This window comes from Oncorhynchus clarkii, chromosome 23 (genome assembly GCF_045791955.1).
Source record: "Oncorhynchus clarkii lewisi isolate Uvic-CL-2024 chromosome 23, UVic_Ocla_1.0, whole genome shotgun sequence".
NCBI classification, from domain to species: Eukaryota; Metazoa; Chordata; class Actinopteri; order Salmoniformes; family Salmonidae; genus Oncorhynchus; species Oncorhynchus clarkii.
In genome coordinates this window covers 54,395,437-54,421,779 of record NC_092169.1, presented here as the reverse complement: position 1 = coordinate 54,421,779, position 26,343 = coordinate 54,395,437, and the positions used below count along the sequence as shown (strand labels likewise).

The 26,343-nt window shown below is 45.9% G+C and overlaps 1 protein-coding gene across 1 annotated transcript; it reads right to left on the bottom strand.

The window, feature by feature from the left end:
* Nucleotides 1–347: 347 nt before the first annotated feature.
* On the bottom strand, nt 348–22,641 carry LOC139382061 (protein transport protein Sec31A-like). The gene is made up of 26 exons (XM_071126026.1): nt 22,540–22,641; nt 21,246–21,361; nt 20,759–20,882; nt 20,425–20,620; nt 20,099–20,194; nt 19,238–19,378; nt 17,540–17,682; nt 17,034–17,133; nt 16,695–16,856; nt 16,043–16,195; nt 15,438–15,671; nt 14,688–14,855; nt 14,334–14,472; nt 13,920–14,098; nt 13,003–13,129; nt 12,372–12,517; nt 12,008–12,181; nt 11,209–11,382; nt 10,673–10,916; nt 9,901–10,308; nt 8,819–8,863; nt 6,162–6,217; nt 5,655–5,816; nt 5,217–5,336; nt 4,986–5,057; nt 348–1,884 (listed from the first exon to the last, which is right to left on the bottom strand). The coding sequence occupies exons 2-26, from the start codon at nt 21,322–21,324 to the stop codon at nt 1,705–1,707; spliced, it is 3,822 nt and encodes a 1,273-aa protein (XP_070982127.1). The 5' UTR covers nt 21,325–21,361; nt 22,540–22,641; the 3' UTR covers nt 348–1,704.
* Nucleotides 22,642–26,343: the final 3,702 nt, after the last annotated feature.

Genomic DNA, 26,343 nt, shown 5'->3' with positions numbered 1-26,343 from the left:
ATAGGCCACTCCCAATGAGAACAAAACACTAGAATGGATCAGCTTTGGTGTGATAATTTTTTGTGCACAAACCCCCTCCTGAAAATGAACAAGGTGACGTGGGAAGGTCGTTTCTATGGCTACGCACAATTAGAAACTAAATATAGGATGCAACAGGTCACATAAGAAATGTCTAATTCCTTATTAAAACAGGGGTAATTGTTAATTCCTTATTCAACACAGGGAATTACTAATTCATGATTAAAAATGGGGAAATACTAATTAATTATTAAAAACAGGGAAATGGTCAACAACGACCCCAAAAAAATAGGGGGAGTGTAGCTTACGCACCACTTACAATTCACAAAAATATTTCAAGATATTTATTCATGGGTTTCTTTGCCATAATTCATATTTCAGTCGATAACCGCCACGTTCTTCAATCAGCATGAAATGTCAAGTATAACCACGCCAAAGCTGTTTACACTGGTGTGCTCATTACAGTTTATACACAACAGAAGCCAGCACACTATAAACAGGGGGCAAAGCCAACAACCAGGACACACACTGTTCTCATACAGTATCTCAATCACACAAGCTAGCTGACAGCAGTGGGCCGCTCTATAGTGACTAACGCGGACTGACTATAAAACACATCCAGCAACTCCACAAGAATCATTAAATTACATTCTGTTGTTGCATAGCTCTGGACCAGGGCGTAATGTGCAGGCTCTGACACAGCTCTGAGTCAACAAGCTGCACGTAACACCCTGGATCAGAGCTAGTCGTTGCAGTGCTTTGGCCTGAAAAACGGAACAAAGTAAGAGGTGGCACACTGGTCTGTAGAGCACACTGGTCTGTAGAGCCTACTGGTCTGTCAGTGAAAAGTAAAAATTTCAGCGCTGTGGTACAGTATGCATTACAAAAGTGTATATAACTCATTCACTCTTCCTAACTATTGTAAAAATCGGCTGGACGTTGTGTGGTTTGTTAAGGAAAGATGAGGTAGGAAGGTGGACGAAAACAACCTCGCTCTCCAAAGTCTTCCCTTAGTTGGATGTGTTACCATGTTAAGAACTACTGACAGCCAGAGAATCCAAGCCCACATTGTTCAGAGACATTTGCGTATCTTTCTCCACTCTCAAACATATGACATTAAAATCCTCAGCAATCTACAATCCTCCCACATCAGTAAACCCCCACCTCTTTAATATTTAACATCAGGTATCTTCCCATCGAAAAGCTAAAAGGACTCAACTTCTTTAGTACTATTGGGTGTTTTGCTGTTGATAACCACCACAGTGACTCGTCTTCTCAGAGAGAAGAACACCTCTCGTCATCAGCCAAGTCTGAAACCTTTTCAATGAGTCGGCTTTAGTCAAGCGAAAACCACACATCTGCAATCATGTTCTCTTTATCAAAGCACATTTCAACAGCTGAAAAAGAAATAAATATCTAATCTATAACATTGTGATCCATCCATATGATAACACTGAAGGCTGTTTTTATCTTGGTGTGTTTTTGAGTGTTCCAAATGGCACTCTACTCCCTATTTAGGGCACTACTTTTGACAAAAACCCTCGGGGGCCCTCATAGACCCCTCGGGGCCCTCATAAATCATAGGGCCCACGGGGCCCGTAAAGAGCCCATAGGGTCTGGTCAAAAGTAGAGCATTATAGGAAATAAGGTTTATTCTAGAAGCCTGCCTTGGTGTGGGATCAGTGGTCAGACGCCCAGCTTGTTGGCGATGGTCATGACCACTTTGAGGATGGGCATGAAGGCTTGGATCTCGCTGAAGTTGCTGCTGGTGACCACAGCAGTGTGGACCTCCAGGCCACGCTGGTAGTTCTGGCCCGCCACACAGCGGCTGATCTCATGTAAACCCCCCAGGATGTTGTTAGACAGCTACAGGATGAGGGGAGAATTTAAAGTTACTATAGGCATGTACAGATTTCCTTTGGGTCTGTTATGTAGTGGAGCACCATGACTGGGTCTGTTATGGAGTGGAGCACCATGACTGGGTCTGTTATGGAGTGGAGCACCATGACTGGGTCTGTTATGGAGTGGAGCACCATGACTGGGTCTGTTATGGAGTGGAGCACCATGACTGGGTCTGTTATGGAGTGGAGCACCATGACTGGGTCTGTTATGGAGTGGAGCACCATGACTGGGTCTGTTATGGAGTGGAGCACCATGACTGGGTCTGTTATGGAGTGGAGCACCATGACTGGGTCTGTTATGGAGTGGAGCACCATGACTGGGTCTGATATGTAGTGGAGCACCATGACTGGGTCTGTTATGGAGTGGAGCACCATGACTGGGTCTGTTATGTAGTGGAGCACCATGACTGGGTCTGTTATGGAGTGGAGCACCATGACTGGGTCTGTCATGGAGTGGAGCACCATGACTGGGTCTGTCATGGAGTGGAGCACCATGACTGGGTCTGTCATGGAGTGGAGCACCATGACTGGGTCTGTCATGGAGTGGAGCAACATGACTGGGTCTGATATGTAGTGGAGCACCATGACTGGGTCTGATATGTAGTGGAGCACCATGACTGGGTCTGATATGTAGTGGAGCACCATGACTGGGTCTGATATGTAGTGGAGCACCATGACTGGGTCTGATATGTAGTGGAGCACCATGACTGGGTCTGATATGTAGTGGAGCAACATGACTGGGTCTGTTATGGAGTGGAGCACCATGACTGGGTCTGTTATGGAGTGGAGCACCATGACTGGGTCTGTTATGGAGTGGAGCACCATGACTGGGTCTGTTATGGAGTGGAGCACCATGACTGGGTCTGTTATGGAGTGGAGCACCATGACTGGGTCTGTTATGGAGTGGAGCACCATGACTGGGTCTGTTATGGAGTGGAGCACCATGACTGGGTCTGTTATGGAGTGGAGCACCATGACTGGGTCTGATATGGAGTGGAGCACCATGACTGGGTCTGATATGGAGTGGAGCACCATGACTGGGTCTGATATGGAGTGGAGCACCATGACTGGGTCTGTTATGGAGTGGAGCACCATGACTGGGTCTGTTATGTAGTGGAGCACCATGCCTGGGTCTGTAATGTAGTGGAGCACCATGACTGGGTCTGTTATGGAGTGGAGCACCATGACTGGGTCTGATATGGAGTGGAGCACCATGACTGGGTCTGTTATGGAGTGGAGCACCATGACTGGGTCTGTTATGGAGTGGAGCACCATGACTGGGTCTGATATGGAGTGGAGCACCATGACTGGGTCTGATATGGGGTGGAGCACCATGACTGGGTCTGATATGGAGTGGAGCACCATGACTGGGTCTGTTATGGAGTGGAGCACCATGACTGGGTCTGTTATGGAGTGGAGCACCATGACTGGGTCTGTTATGGAGTGGAGCACCATGACTGGGTCTGTTATGGAGTGGAGCACCATGACTGGGTCTGTTATGGAGTGGAGCACCATGACTGGGTCTGTTATGGAGTGGAGCACCATGACTGGGTCTGTTATGGAGTGGAACACCATGACTGGGTCTGTTATGGAGTGGAGCACCATGACTGGGTCTGTTATGGAGTGGAGCACCATGACTGGGTCTGTTATGGAGTGGAGCACCATGACTGGGTCTGTTATGGAGTGGAGCACCATGACTGGGTCTGTTATGTAGTGGAGCACCATGACTGGGTCTGTTATGGAGTGGAGCACCATGACTGGGCCTGTTATGGAGTGGAGCACCATGACTGGGTCTGTTATGGAGTGGAGCACCATGACTGGGTCTGTTATGGAGTGGAGCACCATGACTGGGTCTGTTTTGGAGTGGAGCACCATGACTGGGTCTGTTATGGAGTGGAGCACCATGACTGGGTCTGATATGGAGTGGAGCACCATGACTGGGTCTGATATGGAGTGGAGCACCATGACTGGGTCTGATATGGAGTGGAGCACCATGACTGGGTCTGATATGGAGTGGAGCACCATGACTGGGTCTGTTATGGAGTGGAGCACCATGACTGGGTCTGTTATGTAGTGGAGCACCATGCCTGGGTCTGTAATGTAGTGGAGCACCATGACTGGGTCTGTTATGGAGTGGAGCACCATGACTGGGTCTGATATGGAGTGGAGCACCATGACTGGGTCTGTTATGGAGTGGAGCACCATGACTGGGTCTGATATGGAGTGGAGCACCATGACTGGGTCTGATATGGAGTGGAGCACCATGACTGGGTCTGATATGGTCCACTCCATATCAGACCCAGTCATGGTGCTCCACTCCATGGTCCACTCCATATCAGACCCAGATGAGAACTAACTGACATCATGGTACAGGAGTTGCGTTAATACAGAATTGTGTGATTTTCACGCAGAAAAAAAAAAAAGATAAAACGAGTAAGAAATATCTTGCTGTGTTTTGTACAGCAAAACTAAAATGCTTCTTATTGTAATTTCTGCTCTGCATCAGACTAATTTTGTGCTTCAGTTGCACTTCTCCACTCGGATGAGACTTCAGGAACGGCATTCTATCAGCAGATAGCGCTCTGACTGATGTGTAGCTACTTTTCCGCGTAGCCAACTTTTCTCTGGTAAAATACAAGATTAACTTCAAGCAAAACATTGGGAAATGTAGCTGGCTACATTGTCTCTATGCTAAACAGAAATATGATGGCCATGCATCGTTTTTGCAAAAAAAAAAAAAGACAGTGCTTTTTAATTGTAAACTCATTTACTTGTGTGGCTGCCAGCCAAATGGCGTTCCACTTCTGTTGTCATCTGATGAAAACGAAGCTATTTTCTGCCAGAATGTGTTGCACTAATGTATTTTCTGTGAAGGAAAACTATAGCTACATGTCCCTGATCACTCTATTGAAGCAAAAAATCTAAAAACAGCCGACTTTCAATATAAAAACACAGGTTTTAAAAAACACAGATTATTTTTTTTGAAGGTGTGTGTGTTTTTAAACAGCAGATTTGTGAACTCTAAGGCTGGGGCCCTGTGGTAGAGTATCTGCTCTGTGTTCTCACCGAATGCTCTCTCAGCTTGTCATACAGGTACCCAAGGCGTTTCGATGCATCGTCAAGTTTCCTCTTTGTCTGCTGAGGAAAATAAATAAATAAATATATTGAATATTAGGATGTCAGACTCGAACAGCAGCACCTTCAGAATGGCTCTGTGTGTCTTATGCAGATAGACGGGTAGAAATTCTGTCTTTTGAATCACTAGAGCCGAAACTACCGTCTTGTGTAAAGACTTACTGGGTCTTGTGCGGCTAGCTGGCAGCGTTGAACCAGGCTGTCGAAGGTCTGCTTGAGGACCATGTGCTCTGCAGGGATCTCTCTCTGCTCCACCCTCTCAGCCGGCAGCGCCTGGAGGAGCTGAAGGGACACACAGGGGTTAGAGATCTGCCTACCTATAAGTAACTGGTATCCTGACTTTAGGGGTTAGAGATCTGCCTACCTATAAGTAAGTGGTAGCCTGACTTTAGGGGTTAGAGGTCAGGCTGCCAGGCCTTTAATAAGAAAGTAAATGGTAGCCTGACTTTAGGGGTTAGAGGTCGGCCTGGCAGGCCTTTAATTCGAAAGTAAATGGTACTGGGTTAGGTTGGCACTAGTCTCATGCTACCAGAAATCCCACTGTATTCTGGCTCCAGAACTGGCATGGAGAAACACAGAAGAGACGAGATTGTCACTGACCTGTACGCTGGGCTCCTGAGGGGCCCCTGGGGGGAACTGCTGCGTGCGGCTGGGGTCGTGGCCCTGCTGTCCTTGGGGCTGATGATGATGGCCCTCCATGGGGAAACCCCCCATAACAGGGGCGGTGATGGGAGCCGGAGGGGTGTAGTTGTCTGGGACAACCTGAGACACGGACAGAACACAGATTCACACACTGGCAGGTTTATTATTACAGACATAAAAGCTTCACCTTATACTGGTTAACATACAGCTAAGATCTTACTGCATGTTTAAACACGTGAAAGTACTGAAATAGCAAAGACCCGTCTACAACATCTGGAGAACATGGATTCACTGAATACTGGTTTACATACAACTAAGATTGTAGCTATTAACATTTCCAAGATGGTCAACTGGTCCTGGATTGGACAAATTGGAACTGGTCCACATTTATCCAGTCTGAGCTAGTCCATGTTATCAGAGAGGATGGGGAATCCGGTATGAAGGTCATTTATCCAGAGGAGATACCTTTTTCTTCCTAGAACCCCCTCGTACTGCTGGTGGGTCATTCCAGCCATCTTGTCCTATAGATAGTGAAAGATGAATAGTCAGCCACAAGACACCTGACGCTTTTTAAGAATCCAGACAGCAGCCAAAGCCAAGAAGCCTAGAGACCTGGAGATCCATGGAAAGTTCTGGGACATTAAGTTGAGCAGGGTAATTTCTCAATCTCTTAGGAGGATAAATTAAGTCTTAAAAATCACTTTCAACTCTGAAAAACAAAAAAAGGTATTTCCACTCGAGTAGCAACAAACAGGCCACTTCAACAGACAGCAGGCCACGGCCAGGCAGCAGGTCACTTCAGACAGCAGGCCAGGCAGCAGGTCACTTCAGACAGCAGGCCAGGCAGTAGGTCACTTCAGCAGACAGCGGGCCACGGCCAGGCAGCATCACAGTGCAGTTAGATTGGACACACTGACTGACAATAATAACACATTGTTGTTGCATTATCTTCACTACATGGCATAGCCTAATACTGTGGTAAATTTACATTTTTTAGTACTCAAATATCATAAACTTAAAACAGATATTTCGGTATTAAATTAGTAAAATGTAAATCACCAACAACAGTGATTTAGCATGGATTATTTCACTACATCGTTACATTGTTTGTTATAAATCAAAGACCGGCTCAACGCGTTCCTGTAAAATCATGTGACGGCACAAGCAAACACCTTTCTACATGTCTGCATTAACACAGTCTTATCCCTCCAAACCTATCCCTGTCTGCATTAACACAGTCTTATCCCTCCATATATAAACCTATCCCTGTCTGCATTAACACAGTCTTATCCCTCCATATCTAAACCTATCTCTGTCTGCATTAACACAGTCGTATCCCACCATATCTAAACCTATCCCTGTCTGCATTAACAGAGTCTTATCCCACCATATCTAAACCTATCCCTGTCTGCATTAACACAGTCTTATCCCACCACATCCAAACCTATACCTGTCTGCATTAACACAGTCGTATCCCACCATATCTAAACCTATCCCTGTCTGCATTAACACAGTCTTATCCCACCACATCCAAACCTATACCTGTCTGCATTAACACAGTCTTATCCCACCACATCTAAACCTATTCCTGTCTGCATTAACACAGTCGTATCCCACCATATCTAAACCTAGCCCTGTCTTATCCCACCAAACCTATCCCTGTCTGCATTAACACAGTCTTATCCCACCATATCTAAACCTAGCCCTGTCTTATCCCACCATATCTAAACCTAGCCCCGTCTTATCCAACCATATCTAAACCTAGCCCTATCTGCATTAACACAGTCTTATCCCACCATATCCAAACCTAGCCCTGTGTACATTAAGTCTTATCCCACCATATCTAAACCTAGCCCTGTCTTATCCCACCATATCTAAACCTAGCCCTGTCTTATCCCACCATATCTAAACCTAGCCCTGTCTTATCCCACCATATCTAAACCTAGCCCTGTCTTATCCCACCATATCTAAACCTAGCCCTGTCTTATCCCACCATATCTAAACCTAGCCCTGTCTTATCCCACCATATTCAAACCTAGCCCTGTCTGCATTAACAGTCTTCTCCCACAATATCCCTCTCTGCATTAACAGTCTTATCCCACCATATCTAAACCTAGTCCAGTCTTATCCCACCATATCTAAACCTACTCCTGTCTGCATTAACAGTCTTATCCAAACCTATCCAAACCTATCCCTGTCTGCATTAACAGTCTTATCCCACCATATCCCTGTCTGCATTAACAGTCTTATCCCACCATAACCCTGTCTGCATTAACAGTCTTATCCAAACCTATCCCTGTCTGCATTAACAGTCTTATCCCACCATATCTAAACCTAGACCTGTCTAATCCCACCACATCCAAACCTATCCCTGTCTGCATTAACACAGTCTTATCCCACCATATCTAAACCTATCCCTGTCTGCATTAACAGTCTTATCCCACCATATCTAAACCTATCCCTGTCTGCATTAACAGTCTTATCCCACCATATCCCTGTCTGCATTAACAGTCTTATCCCACCATAACCCTGTCTGCATTAACAGTCTAATCACACCACATCCAAACCTATACCTGTCTGCATTAACAGTCTTATCCCACCATATCTAAACCTAGCCCTGTCTGCATTAACACAGTCTTATCCCACCATATCTAAACCTATCCCTGTCTGCATTAACAGTCTTATCCCACCATATCTAAACCTATCCCTGTCTGCATTAACAGTCTTATCCCACCATATCTAAACCTTTCCCTGTCTGCATTAACAGTCTTATCCCACCATATCTAAACCTATCCCCGTCTGCATTAAAAGTCTAATCACACCACATCCAAACCTATACCTGTCTGCATTAACAGTCTTATCCCACCATATCTAAACCTAGCCCTGTCTAATCCCACCACATCCAAACCTATCCCTGTCTGCATTAACACAGTCTTATCCCACCATATCTAAACCTATCCCTGTCTGCATTAACACAGTCTTATCCCACCACATCCAAACCTATCCCTGTCTTATCCCACCACATCCAAACCTATCCCTGTCTTATCCCACCACATCCAAACCTATCCCTGTCTTATCCCACCACATCCAAACCTATCCCTGTCTGTCACTCTCACTGTCACCTTCATCATCGTCAACAAGGGGAGTACTCAGCCAAGGGAAGTACCCTGAAAGTTAAACAAGGGGGACAGCTCAATCAGAAGCATTTATAAATTAACATTACGTTATTCACGTCTCAAATCTCACTACACATGATTTAGTATTTATAAAAGAGACAAGTGTTAAAGAAGGAATGGTGGATTCTTGTTTAAGCATAAATGAATAAAGATATGATTAAAGATGACTATCACAACAGATAAACAGTGGTGTTACAGGCCTGTGTCCCAAAATACACCCCATTCCCTTTATAGTACGAGCCCCGGTCAACGGTAGGGTCCTACTGACGGTACGTTCCCCGGTCAACAGTAGGGTCCTACTGACCGTACGTTCCCCGGTCAACGGTAGGGTCCTACTGACCGTACGAGCCCAGGTCAACGGTAGGGTCCTACTTATCGTACGATCCCAGGTCAACGGTAGGGTCCTACTGACGGTACGTTCCCAGGTCAACGGTAGGGTCCTACTGACGGTACGTTCCCCGGTCAACGGTAGGGTCCTACTGACCGTACGAGCCCAGGTCAACGGTAGGGTCCTACTTATCGTACGATCCCAGGTCAACGGTAGGGTCCTATTGACGGTACGTTCCCCGGTCAACGGTAGGGTCCTACTGACGGTACGTTCCCCGGTCAACGGTAGGGTCCTACTGACCGTACGAGCCCAGGTCAACGGTAGGGTCCTACTGACCGTACGATCCCGGGTCAACGTAGGGTCCTACTGACGGTACGATCCCCGGTCAACGGTAGGGTCCTACTGACGGTACGATCCCCGGGCAACGGTAGGGTCCTACTGACGGTACGATCCCAGGTCAACGGTAGGGTCCTACTGACCGTACGATCCCAGGTCAACGGTAGGGTCCTACTGACCGTACGATCCCCGGTCAACAGTAGAGTCCTACTGACCGTACGATCCCAGGTCAACAGTAGAGTCCTACTGACCGTACGATCCCAGGTCAACAGTAGGGTCCTACTGACCGTACGATCCCAGGTAAACAGTAGTGCACTCTACCAGGCATAGGATGGCAACACATGAATTGCATCATGGTCAGTACCTGTAGGAGGAGGAGCAACCGACGGAGCAGAGAAGGACTTGACAGCCGGGGCTCCAGGACCTCCTTGTGGGTACCCAGGTCCCAGGGGTGGGTACGGACCAGAGGGGGGACCTGCAGGTGGGCCCTGGCTGTGAAGGTGAGACCCCCCTGGTGGGTACATGCCGACGGGGGCCCCAGGTTGCTGGTAGCTGAGTGGCATGGGGCCTGAAGGGAGCGAGGTGGGGGTGAAGCCTGACGGAGGTGGCCCTGGGCTGGGCATGGTGGGGAGGCCGCCAGGGGCAGAGAACGGAGGCAGGGGGTGTATAGCAGGTCCTGGAGGTCCTGGAGGAAAGGCAGAGAGGCCGGGGCCACCTAGTCCTGCAGACATGGGCTGCTGTTGTGGCTGGAATGGCTGGAGTGGAGAGAACCCTGAGCAGACAGGAGACAGACATGTTACATCAAGACCAGTCTGGAGTAGTGTCTGGCAGGTGACAGAGTAGTACCTGGTTCAGCAGGGCACAGCTTGTATATTACGTTCAGATTGAAACATGTTTGTTCTACATTATATATTTCTATGTCACATACACAAGTACAATGAAATGCCTTTCTTACAAGCTTCAAACCCAACAATGCAGCAATCAATATCAAATGTAGCACTAAAAATAACAAGGTAGAACAAAAACACAGGATAGAAAACCAACAAGATTAAGTCAGTAAGCATACTACACACACAGGGTCAGTTCCAGACATAACACCTGCTGAACACGGCCCTGGACGGAGGGCGAGTGCCTACCTGGGGCAGTGGCAGGATGTTGAGGGTAGGCTGGCCGTAGTCCTGTACGTGGCAGCCCACTCGGTGGAGGAGCAGGGGAGGAGGGTGGCAGACCGCCATACGAAGGAGGAGGCGGCCCTCTGGAGAGAGCAGCAGCCTGAGGAGTGAAGACTGTCGTCATAGGAGGCTGGCCAACCACTGACATCACAGGAGGAGGAGGCTGGCCACCCACTGACATCACAGGAAGAGGAGGCTGGTAGGGCCCCTGGAGAGGAACATCATTTACACACAGCCGGCGTCCCAAACGGCACCCTTTTCCCTTTATAGTGAACTACTTCAACAGTAGACTGGAACGCAGCCACAGGAACACACACGAGAGAATAACACTATACCAAGCTGATGTTTCACAACATGAACTCTAGGAACTGCTATGATATCTTCAAGTGGAGATTAGATTCATCGATGTATAAATCAATGGAAATACATCTGTTTACTTTGTGTTTTATAATCCTCAGTCATTTGTGTGTGTGTTTATTGTTGCATTCATTCCTAAATACCGTCTGTGTTGGTGGTTGTGTTTGGACGGGGACAGCAGGGGCCTGAGCGGGGGTAGGGTTGCCCCCAGTCACCCTGACTCTGTTGTAAGGGCACGGTGGGGGCTGTTGCCCCCCTGCAGCTCCTCCCTCTCCCTGGGCGTGGAACAGCCGGTCTCTCATCATCATGATGCAAGCCTGCAGGAGGACAAACACCACAGAACAACAACACAGTTATAATAGTACTGGAAATATTTCCAACAGTTTGATGCGTCCGCCTGCAGGAGGACAAACACCACAACACAGTTATAATAGTACTGGAAATATTTCCAACAGTTTGATGCTTCAGCCTGCCCGAGGGGGTAAACTATAAACCAGGGAGTTAGCAGGCTAACTTACCCATTTCAAGCTTCTCAAATAATAATAATAATAATAATAATAATAATAATAAATCATAATATTTAGGCATGGTTTTATTGACTCAACAGCCAAGAACACATGGATGTTTAGCTTTGTTAATGAACCAGAAACTGTGTAGTAATTTCTGGTTGTTGATCAAAGTAAGCTGACTAACTCATTGATCCTGCTCTGCAGTACAGCCCTCTGGAGTAACAGATGGTAGGAAAAAACCCTTTCTGGACGACAACAACATTAGTTCTCTTTCACCAGGCAAGATCAACGAAGCACAACTTACATATTAAAATGCAGGTCTGAACACGATCCAGGAGAGAGAAAACACAGTGTCTTTGAAGCATGAGGACACGTTTAAAACACTTCCTGGTTGATAAGGTATCTGTGAAGAGGAGTGGGAGGTTGTGTTTACCTGGTCTGAGGTGTCTGGCAGGTAGGACAGGGCTGTAGCCAGGCTGCCTTGTGAAGCTAGGAGACCAGCGTAGTGAGTCAGCTTGTCAGCCAGGACAGGACTCTGTACAGCCACCTCGCTGTTCCTCAGACACTCCACAGACTTACGCAGAACCATCATCTTCTCTACCAAGTCCTGGCGGTCAATCACACAGACGACATAATGTAACTAACTACCTGGTTACTACCACGTCAATACAGATGGTATCTGTGGCCAGTTATCACATCACATCATCATAACGCTTGGGTTCACTTGGAAAAGTGACTTCCATGGTTAAATGAAGGACAAATATATAGATAGATATATAAAAAAAACGATTTCTTACCTCTAAAACCAGGGGAGATGAGCAGTCCCTCTGCAGGGCCCAGCATTCCACTAGTTTCTCAATGTTCCCAGAGCAAATGTAACAGAGACATGCCTGCAGACAGCGTTTCTCTGTCCTCTCCCCCTCCAGACGCGACCCCAGGGTCTCTACAGTACCAGGAGAGGGCGGGAGAGCAAGGAAGAGTGGGAGAGAGAGGAGGAGAGGTTAGATAGAAGATGTAACAGAGGTCAGTTATAGTCCAACCAGGAGAAAGGGAGGGAGGGGTTAGGAACAGGAAACAGAAGAGCAACCCAGCACAGAGATCAGTTATAGTCCAACCAGGAGAAAGGGAGGGAGGGGTTAGGAACAGGAAACAGAAGAGCTACACAGCACAGAGATCAGTTATAGTCCAACCAGGAGAAAGGGAGGGAGGGGTTAGATAGGACTAGAACTGACCTCTGTTACATCTTCTACCAGGGGAAAGGGAGGGAGGGGTTAGGAACAGGAAGCAGAAGAGACCATCAGGTACAATCAGGTCTCTCTTCTGAAATAGATTTGTAGTGACTTGCAGAAATAAGTTCTGAACTCAAGGTAAAAGCAAGTCGGGGTTTACTGATGCCTTTGTTTACGATCCTCAACATCTTGTTCTTACCACACAGATGAGCAAACTCTTTGGGGTGAGCGTAGGTTAGGAGTGCAGCGAGAGCCTCCTTCCAGTTATCCAAGGCACAGCTCTGCACGATGTCTCCCCAGTTCTGGGTCACCACGGATGAGATCAGCTGAGGACGGTCGACAGTAAACTTAACCATGTTGTATGTATTCATGTTGACTATGTTGATTATTTTGCCCTGTTGATATAAAATAACTATATTCTGAACTAAACTAACTTTGCTAGCTAGTAATCAAGTCATACAAATATGATATAAATCAAATAGCCGTGAGGGTAAGTCCCAAATGTCCCCCGTCTTACCATAGATGCTGTTCCTCTGCTCGTCCAGGTATGTCCCCTGTCTTACCATAGAGATGCAGTTCCTCTGCTCGTCCAGGTATGTCCCCCCCTGTCTTACCATAGAGATGCAGTTCCTCTGCTCGTCCAGGTATGTCCCCCCCTGTCTTACCATAGAGATGCTGTTCCTCTGCTCGTCCAGGTATGTCCCCCCCTGTCTTACCAGAGATGCTGTTCCTCTGCTCGTCCAGGTATGTCCCCCCCTGTCTTACCATAGAGATGCTGTTCCTCTGCTCGTCCAGGTATGTCCCCCCCCCGTCTTACCATAGAGATGCTGTTCCTCTGCTCGTCCAGGTATGTCCCCCCGTCTTACCATAGAGATGCTGTTCCTCTGCTCGTCCAGGTATGTCCCCTGTCTTACCATAGATGCTGTTCCTCTGCTCGTCCAGGTATGTCCCCCCTGTCTTACCATAGAGATGCTGTTCCTCTGCTCGTCCAGGTATGTCCCCCCCGTCTTACCATAGAGATGCTGTTCCTCTGCTTCTCCAGGTATGTCCCCCCCCGTCTTACCATAGAGATGCTGTTCCTCTGCTCGTCCAGGTATGCCCCCCCCCCCGTCTTACCATAGAGATGCTGTTCCTCTGCTTCTCCAGGTATGTCTGCTGGGTCTTCTGCAGTAGCTCCTGTCCTCCACTGATCGCCAGCAGGATGGCCTCAGCGTAGCGCCCCTCGTTCAGACACAGGTCCACCGCTCCCTCAAAGTTTCCCACCAGCAGAGCCTGGCTGATCAGACCATCTGCATCTAATACAACAGGAGCATAAAGCAACTGAATGAGATACGGGAGAGTTACAGTCATACAAAAGGGCCAGTTACCAGGACAACAGATTCATATTAAGACTAAAAAAAAAAGGTTTTACGTTGAACATTCTATTTGTTATGTGTCCGGGAAACCAGTCCGTACTGTTTAGATTTCACAGGAAGAGAGAGCTGAAGTCACGTCCTACTGCTGGGATACTGAACGGAAGACGAGCAGTACCTGCTGAGACAGGGATTGGGAAGCTGATCTTCTTCTCCTTGTCTTGTGGTTGTGGTGGGATCTGACTGAAAAAGTCAGAGGGCGAGGATGAACCCGGAGTCTTGGTGGAGTCAACCTCATCCCCGGATTCTTCTGACCTCTGGAAACGAAACGAGGACAACGTACTTTTACAGAAGGTTGGCGGTGATAATATAAAAAGGTGACAGGATTCATGTTGTTATGAACAGAGACCACATATCGCTTCTGAAACTCGTCACTGCCTTCTAGTGGACGGTGGAAGAAATGCAGTCTAGACGAGAAGTAGGACTACTATAAAAGAGAATGGGCTATGAAGAGGTTTGTTCCTGGACTGACCTGAGTAGAGAGAAGCTGTATCTTCTCAGCCAGATCGTTGGCATCCACTCCGTGTCCGTTAGGCTGCAGATTCTTCCCCAAGCAGGTGGATATCTTTCTCTCTAAATCCTCTTTGCTGAAACCCAAAAGTCTCAGGAATTTGACCCGGGCTTCATCTTCAAAGTTGACCTGCAAACATCAGGAGGTGGACAACATTAGAAACCTAAACAACCCTTACAGAACTTGTGTTCATCATATGTCGGTCTTGGCTCCCGAGTGCCTTTCTATCCAAATACATTGTACAGAGAAGCCTACTGTTCATGGAAATGCATCATCTCCATAGGTGTTCTGTGAGTCCTACTACTGTCCAGTCGGAAGGACAGACAGGGACACAGATAACTGGACTTTTTAAAAACATTTTGGCAATGAAGCAACTTTTCTACTTAACGAGGGTCAGATGAATTCATGGATACCATTTTAGCATGCTAACAGTTCCAGGAGACTTCCAGTCATTGTGCTAACGCTAGTTAGCAATGGCTCCCGAAACTACCTTCAAAACTGCATACAGAGGCAAAAAATGGTATCCATGAGATCATATGACCCTGGGTGAGGAGAAAAAGGGATTAAATGACAAAAATGTCACACCGTCTCTATAATGTTACATTGTTTGACCCTGGGGTATGTAGAAAAGTTGCTTAATTGCCAAAAATCGTCCATTATTCCTTTAAAAAATGAACCTTTCGTGCCACTGTGCAGTGTCATAACACCTACCAGGAGAAACCTCCATATATCCTGTTCAGAGTCTGTGGGGGCCTTGTGGATCTTGGCCTGGCAGTAGTCTGACAAGGATCCAGATTGCAGAGCAGCCTGCAGCTCTCTGGAACGTTGGAGGAGCTCTGTTTCCGTGGTGACCTGGCTCACAAACACCTGCCTGGGGACAGGGACGGGCTGTGGGCTCTGGACTGGAGCCTTAGGACTCTCAAAGGTGATCAGCTTCCCACCAAACTACAAGGAGAAGAGAATAGGGGGGGGGGGGGGGGGGGTACTATTACTATGATGCAGTTATAATACATTGTAAGACTTGTCATAAGCACGTACTGTCCCTTTAAGATTAGAGCGTGACAAAAGAGTAGCACTTTACGTCATGCCAAAGAATAGACTTTAACCGTGTGTTTCCACCATAATCCACGGGTTGTCATGCCTAAGAATAGACTTTAACCGTGTGTTTCTACCATAATCCACGGGTTGTCATGCCTTACTGCTTAAACATATTGGGGTTCCTCACAATAGGCATTCACTGATGTTATTTACCTTCTGAAATACATTTTTTTTTAATATATATACATTTTTTAAAAGGTCAGGTACATTGCACTTACAGCGAATGAGGCTCCTACGGGCCTACGAACCCACTTGGGGGGCTTCTTCAGCGGAGCGACGAGGGTGGTCTGAGGGGTGGGTTGGGGAACTTGCAGAGGGGGCAGCACCTGGCCTGTCCCAAACGGATCCATGGTGTCAAAGGACGAGGAGATCTGTGGGAAAGCACCACACAAAGACTGCATTCCAATCTAAATATTATATAAAGGAAAGATAAATGAGCAGAGGTCTTTAAATTATTATTATATTTTTACCTTTATTTAACTTGGCAAGTCAGTTAAGAACAAATTCTTATTTTCAATGACAGCCTAGGAACAGTGGGTTAACTGCCTTGTTCAGGGGCAGAACGACAGATTTGTACCATGTCAGCTCGGGGATTTGAACTTGCAACCTTTCAGTTACTAGTCCAACTCTCTAACCACTAGGCTACGCTTCCGCCCAAATGAGGTCTACAACCATACCAGGCTAGACACCTGACTACGCCAAAATGTCCCCTGGTCAAAAGTAGTGCACTACATAGGAAACAGGGAGCTTTTGACGTTTTAGCATTTAGCAGACATTCTTATCCAGAACGACTCCCAGCGGCAACACTGGATTGTGGGTGGTTTCCTTTAGACAGTAAACAGACATGGGTCACAGATGGAGGCTCTCTACCTGATCAGCCCTGCTCTGCTGCTGGGCCTCCAGGCTTCCTCCCATCACGCTGTAAACACTGATCCAGCCGTCAAACGAGGCCGCCGACAGCAGCGCTGGGTTCCTGGGACACCACTGGATGTCAAAGCACCACTGATTGGTCGTTGGTAATTCATAGATCACCTAGAGAGACGGGAGAGAGAGAGATTGGATCACCACGACATTGTAGAAACAGATCACCTAGACAGAGGCATCTGAAGAAGCCCTGAGCAGGGAAAGATGGCGGGGGCTTTGTGATGGGAGGCCATATGCACCACATGACGCCATGAGGCCTTTAGAACAGAGCAGAAAAGCAGGTACCTCTCCAGTGTTTGGGTTCCAGCAGAGGATCCTGTTGTCTTTAGCACTACTGAGCAACAGCTCTGGGTCTGCTTGGCTCCACGCTATGGACAGAAGTCCCCTGAGGAGGAAAAACACCAAGCCTTCATCACCGACGGTCGAAGCTCTCTCTCTTTTAACTTCAACTATGAAACAACAACAGCCGCCGAGCTAGAAGAACTCATTGTACTTTATTAATCCATTTAAAAAAGGAAAATGTGATTGAACCACGTAACACATACAACACCACTAAAAACACAACCAACGACATACAGACAATTAAAGTGGCACAACACCAACGTATAAAAAAATAAAAATAATAATGTTTTATTATGTGAATTACTATGGTTAGATATTACTGCACTGTTGGAGCTAGAAACATGAAGTACTTAGCTCCACCTGCCATAACAGAGACCATATCATCACCATCATCATCACATAACAATTCCAGCTAAAGTGATGTGTGGCACAATGTCCCAGAGGCTCACCTTGTGTGGTTCTCCAGGACTTTGAGAGGGGACGTGGCAAAGCGCAGGTCCCACATCTGAATGACTGGCATGCGGTCATCTTCTGAGGCCAGGACCAACTGTGTGGCCACCTCGGGGTGCCAGAGCATCCCTGAACAGTGCATCTATAACACAACACAACATCAGACCAGAGCATCCCTGAACAGTGCATCTATAACACAACACTACATCAGAAGAGAGCATCCCTGAACAGTGCATCTACAACACAACACTACATCAGACCAGGGCATCCCTGAACAGTGCATCTATAACACAACACTACATCAGACCAGAGCATCCCTGAACAGTGCATCTACAACACTACATCAGACCAGAGCATCCCTGAACAGTGCATCTATAACACAACACTACATCAGACCAGGGCATCCCTAAACAGTGCATCTAAAACACAACACTACATCAGACCAGAGCATCCCTAAACAGTGCATCTACAACACATCAGACCAGGGCATCCCTAAACAGTGCATCTACAACACATCAGACCAGGGCATCCCTAAACAGTGCATCTACAATACTACATCAGACCAGAGCATCCCTGAACAGTGCATCTGTAACACAACATCAGACCAGAGCATCCCCTAAACAGTGCATCTACAATACTACATCAGACCAGAGCATCCCTGAACAGTGCATCTACAATACATCAGACCAGAGCATCCCTGAACAGTGCATCTGTAACACAACATCAGACCAGAGCATCCCCTAAACAGTGCATCTACAATACTACATCAGACCAGAGCATCCCTAAACAGTGCATCTACAACACATCAGACCAGGGCATCCCTAAACAGTGCATCTACAACACATCAGACCAGAGCATCCCTGAACAGTGCATCTACAATACTACATCAGACCATAGCATCCCTAAACAGTGCATCTGTAACACAACATCAGACCAGAGCATCCCTAAACAGTGCATCTACAATACTACATCAGACCAGAGCATCCCTAAACAGTGCATCTACAATACTACATCAGACCAGAGCATCCCTGAACAGTGCATCTACAATACTACATCAGACCAGAGCATCCCTGAACAGTGCATCTACAATACTACATCAGACCAGAGCATCCCTGAACAGTGCATCTATAACACTACATCAGACCAGAGCATCCCTGTTGCTGTGGTCACTAATCTACTGTACTCACCCGGTTACTGTGGTCACCAATCTACTGTACTCACCCTGTTGCTGTGGTCACTAATCTACTGTACTCACCCGGTTGCTGTGGTCACCAATCTACTGTACTCACCCTGTTGCTGTGGTCACTAATCTACTGTACTCACCCTGTTGCTGTGGTCACTAATCTACTGTACTCACTAGTCTACTGTACTCACCCGGTTGCTGTGGTCACTAATCTACTGTACTCACCCTGTTGCTGTGGTCACCAATCTACTGTACTCACCCTGTTGCTGTGGTCACTAATCTACTGTACTCACTAGTCTACTGTACTCACCCTGTTGCTGTGGTCACTAATCTACTGTACTCACTAGTCTACTGTACCCACCCGGTTGCTGTGGTCACCAATCTACTGTACTCACTAGTCTACTGTACTCACCCTGTTGCTGTGGTCACCAATCTACTGTACTCACTAGTCTACTGTACTCAACCGGTTGCTGTGGTCACCAATCTACTGTACTCACTAGTCTACTGTACTCACCCGGTTGCTGTGGTCACTAATCTTGATGATGGGCTCGTTCTTCCTCAGGTCCCAGACCACTGCTTTCCCACTGGGGTTTGCAGAGGCCAGGATGTGTTGCACCTGTCTGTTCCACGACACTACACTGATATCTTCAGGAGGCTAGGTGGATGGGGAGAGAAGGAACAGCACTGTTACAAATATAGATATTCCTCCATTAATTAGTGAGTGGAGAATGTCATGGCACACATTTTAGAGATTAACAAAACAACAACAAAAAATTAGTTATTTCACATCAAAAAGCAAAGCCAAAATTCCCAACACTGCCACACTGTGGAAGACTATCGTCACAGGCTATTTCTCTGAGACTTCAGTAATATCTTGATAGGGGGAAGTGTTAGGTTATTTATTGTTCCCACCAGCCCACACATGTTAAATCCAACACACACCAGACAACCACACACACACACACACACACACACACACTTTCACTCTTACCTCACAAAGCTACAAAGAGGGGAAAACATGGAGAAAACGGTTCAAAATTAAATTAAGACTCACCAGCCCACACATGTTAAAGCCAACACACACCAGACAACCACACACACACACACACACACACACACACACACACACACACACACACACACACACACACACACACACACACACACACACACACACACACACACACACACAGGCTTTCACTCTTACCTCACAAAGCTACAAAGAGGGGAAAACATGGAGAAAACGGTTCAAAATTAAATTAAGACTCATTCCAGGGATTTAAATCACCTGGAATTACCCACCATTTTGATTTAGAGAAGAAGTTGAATGGAAATAGAAGAGAACGGGACAAACTTCCCCCCCAGAGACATTTACCTGTGACTTTGTCCCGGGTGTCATTGGATTGCTGAAATTGTTCAAATCCCAGATGTAGATCTCTGAATCGTTTGCACCTGATGCCAACAGATTACTCTGAGAGAGAGAGGAGAGAGAGAGTGAGAGAGTGAGAGAGTGGAGTACATTCAAATGAGAGAAAAAAAATACATGTGACGAATATGAAAGAGAACATTGGATTGAACATATCCTTTAAGTGTTCATATTAAAAGCTTCATTTAAATGTAATTTAGTAGCCATTTTAAATTGCATGTCAAACTACAAGTGAGAAATGGGCCAAAGCCTTGACTGGCTGCTACCAGTATTACCTGAAAGGGGTTGAAGTCTAGTGCTCTGACAGGCCCAGTGTGTTTGTCAGACTGTCCTATTATTGCCTCTGCCCCTGATGTTACGATGGCTTCTGGGCTATACACCGTTACCATGCCATTATCACTGCCTCCAATCAGTCTCCCTCCCAAACCGTCTTCTCCTGCTCCAAAGTTCACCCACACCAGACTATGGAGCCTAAGGCACAGATATCAAAAATCAAATGTTATAGGTTGAATCGTATGTATTGATACAATAATATTATATATATATATATATATATAAAACTTGATAACTCGTATAGTATTGGGTTAGCAGGTCATTGTTGTTGCTTACCTGTTAGAAGTAGGTAGGGACCCCTTGAGCTTCATTCCCAGGGAAGGATCGGCAAAATCCACCTGGAATATTTCCAAGGCGGCAGTGGTGTTGAATGACGCATCCAGCTGCTGAGCTGACGTGCCTGTTCCTCAACAACAACAACAACAAACAGACCAACAAAGAAATCTAATAAATCACAAGAACTCAAGAAGTATGTTATTCAGAATTAAAAGTGAAGCCTGTTATCATCAGTTACACAACTCCTGATTTTTAGAAGCCTGCTCCCAAGTCTGTTTATGCATGCTTGCCAAGTTAGGCAAGTTGGCTAGATCGCATAAACAGATCTGGGAAGAATGCCTAAACATCTGGAACTATCTACTGTATAAGTGCATGACAGTCCTGATACACAAAACAGTTCTGACCTACCTAAGATTAGGTAGAAGGGTTAGAGTTAGTGTAGGACAGGTATGGACAGGCCTGATACAGGTAACATTTGGTGCCCTACCTAAAGCCAGGCAGATAGGGTGGTGGGGCGCAGGACTCCATGCTGGATGAGCAGTCCTCTGGATCTCTTTCAGCCTCATCTTTCCTCTATTGGGCTAGGATGCCTCTATCAAAGTCCTAAAAAAAATGGAAACAAGCACTTTTAATGACGTTTCAATACGGGGTGCATTCAGTTCAGTTCAACGTGTGCAGCATTCTTCAACAACTTTTGAGGTCTGTTTGCTTCTGTTTGGTGGGTGTACCCTGATCAATATGGGTGTGACACATTGAGATACATAAATCACCAGTGTGACCATTTGTAGCTAATCGCACAATATTGTGCAGCCCACCATACACAATAGCCCTCTGAGCCACCATAATCACACCGTTCTTCTCTTCAGCACCGTTTCCATTGACTAAATCGTTGAACATAGCCAAAACATTTCGAAATGTTTTTGGCTACGTTGAACAAAGTTTTGTCATATTGAATATACCCCTGACGTTATGACCCCTGGAGTGTATTCATTACGCAAATTATGTTGCAAAACGTTTCCTCCAAACTGAAAAAGTTTTGCAACGAAAACGAGAGATTCTATCGGAAAAACTCAGGTAGGTCTGTCTCAGTTGACTTCTTAAACGGTACAAAGTTTCCGTTGCAAGACGTAAGGAATAAACCCAAGGTAAGCGTATTGCATTGGGCAGTAATGGACGTCATATGGGGATAGCCGATTTCTAAACACTATGAACCCACCTACAGCTAACTAGCAAACGTTAATAGTTTCTGAATAATCAAAACAACATATTGTAGGGCGTTACAGTAGCTAGCTAGTTAGCTACGTAACATTCCGGGATGGTTAATAAGATGAAACAATTTACTAAACGTTAGAAGAATCAATTTCAATCACGTGTCATGAATCAACAACACGAGAAGGAAGCGAGCCGTTAGATGGAGAGCTGCTGGGTGATGAGAAAACGTTGAGCTAGCTAACATCCATCATTTGGTTAGCTAGTAATACACGTCTGTCAACGGCTTTTCTTCGTCGTAATGTATATGTTCTATAAATAGATAGGTAGTTAATGCTGGTTGAGCTATTAGCTATAAACCATCCCTGGTTCAACCAATTTATTTAGTTAGCTAACGGTAGCTAGCTAGGCTAGTTACCGATACGTGTCGTTGGCTTCTGCTAGAGCTTGACAGCTAAATCATGCAGACGTGTCGTTCAGTTTATAAATCTAGCAAGCTAGCTAAAAGCTAGAATAAATATATTCTAACACTATATTGTTAGTACCCCCATATCTTCATATAAAATACTTACGTCGGAATTGATGATTATCAATCTTTCTAGCTTACAAATGATGTAGAAAACCACCGGGCACTCCCAACGTAATCCTGGATGTTTATCGTCGTCTACGGTGGCCGACATGGTATCAAATATCACAGCAGTCAGTATCTTGATTTGACCTGTAGCTGTGTTTTGCAATGTTTTCAGTTCAGCAAAGATTGTCTCGCCTCTTCAAATGTCAGTAGTTGAAAGTACTGAATAAATATTTTTCTTTTTTTTTTCAAAATAGTATTACATCTATAACTATACATTTTAATTTCCTGATGGACAATGTTGCAACTAGCTTCAGCCAGACAAACATACAGTGCCTTCAGAAAGTATTCATACCGCTTGATTTTGTCCACATTTGTTTTTTTTAATACACGCAATACCCATAATGAAAACATTTTTTAGACCTTTTTACAAATGTATTGAAAATAAAAAATACAGATATCTAATTTACATAAATATTCACATCCCTGAGTCAATACAAATTAGAATCACATTTGGACGTGATTACAGCTGTGAGTCTTTCTGGGTAAATCTGTAAGAGTTTTGCACACCTGGATTGTACAATATTATGGTAGTGAGAGGAAGCCCGATTGCGGGCAGCGGGAGAAGATGGAACCAGATGGATTTTAGCCGATATTCTACACATTTTCTTATCGATGAAACGTTTGATCTCAATACAGTTTTTTGTTCCCAAAACTATATGTTATGAAAAGAGTGGCCTAAGTTTTGCAGACTTTGCAGTTTGCAAAAGTTTTTTGAAATGTGCGTTTTTTAAAAGGGGCGCAAAGGCGAATTGAGTTATTGCACACGCGCACCTCACAGGGTAGTGGGTCCCTAACGGACATAACGCAGATGTGTGCAAGAACACGCCAATGGGATCTCTCTAGCTCATGCTTGGCTCATTTGTTCCCATTGGAAACGAGAGGGTGTAGTCAGTCTATCTTGGTTTACTTATACAATCTTCGATTCATTGACGTCTTGGTAGGCAACTCTTTCTTCTTATTATTTTGAGATAGGGTTGGCAGATCGTATCCAACTTTTAAGGTGTATCACCGCCACCTACTGTAGTGGAGTGTGAGGCCAGTCACAGCCCTTCTTCTTCTTCTTCTCCTCCTTCTTCTTTTTCTTTGTCTTCTTCTTCTGTGGGGGTTTATCGACAGTTGGCATCCAACATGATGGTGCATTACCGCCACCTACTGTACTGGAGTGTGAGCCAGAGACGGAGAAACTAAATCTTACCTGCCAGCCCCATTACTCTTAAAAAAAAAATCGAAAATATTTGAGACTATATCTAATGATGTTCTACACAATACACTCTTTAAACTAATTTCCTGTATCCCCTCCTCCCTCATACTAGATCTCAGCCTCTCTTTCCCTCTGATACTGCCCACACTAGCAATACATGCTCCACGGTCTCTGTTTCCTGGCAATAATCACACTTTCCTGTTGGATGCTTTCATCCATCACGCTTAAGGTCTTATTCAACCGGCTGTGTCTCACCCTTAATCTTGTAAAAATAGCCTGCTATTTTCTGTCCCTTCCTGCCGTCCTCCCCTCTCCGACTTTCCTCTGTACTTGAAATAAATGCTTGCCCTTAGTATCTCTATTCCACTGCTCCTGTCATCTCTGCACCATCACTGTCCATATCAGGCTTTTAACTTGCTCCTGCCATCTCTGCACCATCACTGTCCATATCAGGCTTTTAACTTGCTCCTGCCATCTCTGCACCATCACTGTCCATATCAGGCTTTTAACTTGCTCCTGCCATCTCTGCACCATCACTGTCCATATCAGGCTTTTAACCTGCTCCTGCTATCTCTACACCATCACTGTCTATATCAGGCTTTTAGCCTGTCATCTCTACACCATCACTGTCCATTTCAGGCTTTAAATCTGTCATCTCTACACCATCACTGTCTATATCAGGCTTTAAACCTGTCATCTCTGCACCATCACTGTCCATATCAGGCTTTTAACCTGCTCCTGTCATCTCTACACCATCACTGTCTATATCAGGCTTTTAGCCTGTCATCTCTACACCATCACTGTCTATATCAGGCTTTTAGCCTGTCATCTCTACACCATTACTGTCCATATCAGGCTTTAACCTGCTCCTGCCATCTCTGCACCATCACTGTCCATATCAGGCTTTTAACCTGCTCCTGCTATCTCTACACCATCACTGTCTATATCAGGCTTTTAGCCTGTCATCTCTACACCATCACTGTCCATTTCAGGCTTTAAATCTGTCATCTCTACACCATCACTGTCTATATCAGGCTTTAAACCTGTCATCTCTGCACCATCACTGTCCATATCAGGCTTTTAACCTGCTCCTGCCATCTCTGCACCATCACTGTCCATATCAGGCTTTTAACCTGTCATCTCTACACCATCACTGTCTATATCAGGCTTTTAACCTGCTCCTGTCATCTCTGCACCATCACTGTCCATATCAGGCTTTTAACCTGCTCCTGCCATCTCTGCACCATCACTGTCCATATCAGGCTTTTAACCTGTCATCTCTACACCATCACTGTCTATATCAGGCTTTTAACCTGCTCCTGTCATCTCTGCACCATCACTGTCCATATCAGGCTTTTAACCTGCTCCTGCCATCTCTGCACCATCACTGTCCATATCAGGCTTTTAACCTGTCATCTCTACACCATCACTGTCTATATCAGGCTTTTAACCTGCTCCTGCCATCTCTGCACCATCACTGTCCATATCAGGCTTTTAACCTGTCATCTCTACACCATCACTGTCTATATCAGGCTTTAACCTGTCATCTCTACACCATCACTATCCATATCAGGCTTTTAACCTGCTCCTGTCATCTCTACACCATCACTGTCTATATCAGGCTTTTAGCCTGTCATCTCTACACCATCACTGTCTATATCAGGCTTTTAGCCTGCTGTCTCTACACCATCACTGTCTATATCAGGCTTTTAGCCTGTCATCTCTACACCATCACTGTCTATATCAGGCTTTTAGCCTGTCATCTCTACACCATCACTGTCCATATCAGGCTTTAACCTGCTCCTGTCATCTCTACACCATCACTGTCCATATCAGGCTTTTAGCCTGTCATCTCTACACCATCACTGTCCATATCAGGCTTTAACCTGCTCCTGTCATCTCTACACCATCACTGTCCATATCAGGCTTTAACCTGCTCCTGTCATCTCTACACCATCACTGTCTATATCAGGCTTTAACCTGCTCCTGTCATCTCTACACCATCACTGTCCATATCAGGCTTTAACCTGCTCCTGTCATCTCTACACCATCACTGTCCATATCAGGCTTTTTGCCTCTGCCTTGCTCATTGAAACTACAACATTAACATCCCCACTACTAAGTGCTTGTTGAGCCAGTACATCAACATCCCCACTACTAAGTGCTTGTTGAGCCAGTACATCAACATCCCCACTACTAAATGCTTGTTTAGCCAGTACATCAACTGCCTCGTTCCCCTCCACCCCCACATGGGCTGGGACCAAGTAAATCTTATCTGTATTCCCATCTGTCTAATCCTGCCATGGGGTTTGTAGCACCTCATACAGCAGGTCTTGTCTTCTACATGACCTAAAGGACTGAATACTCATTAACACTGCACATGAATCAGAGCAAATAACTACTCTGTCTGGCTTGACTTCCTCCACCCACTGAAAGGCCAACAGTATGGCCATCAACTCTGACAGAATATCTGTACTGCGTTTCCTGACTGCCACCCCACATTCCTGCACTACAAATGCTGACCCAGTATGTCCTGTCCTT

Excerpts from the sequence above, each read along its gene's own strand:
- LOC139382061 (XM_071126026.1), bottom strand. The coding sequence starts at position 21,324 with ATGAGGCTGAAAGAGATCCAGAGGACTGCTCATCCAGCATGGAGTCCT. Across the intron at positions 16,857-17,033 it reads GGAACCCAAACACTGGAGAG|GTGATCTATGAATTACCAAC; the intron begins GTACCTGCTTTT and ends CCGTCTCTCTAG. Across the intron at positions 15,672-16,042 it reads CCGTAGGAGCCTCATTCGCT|TTTGGTGGGAAGCTGATCAC; the intron begins GTAAGTGCAATG and ends TTCTCCTTGTAG.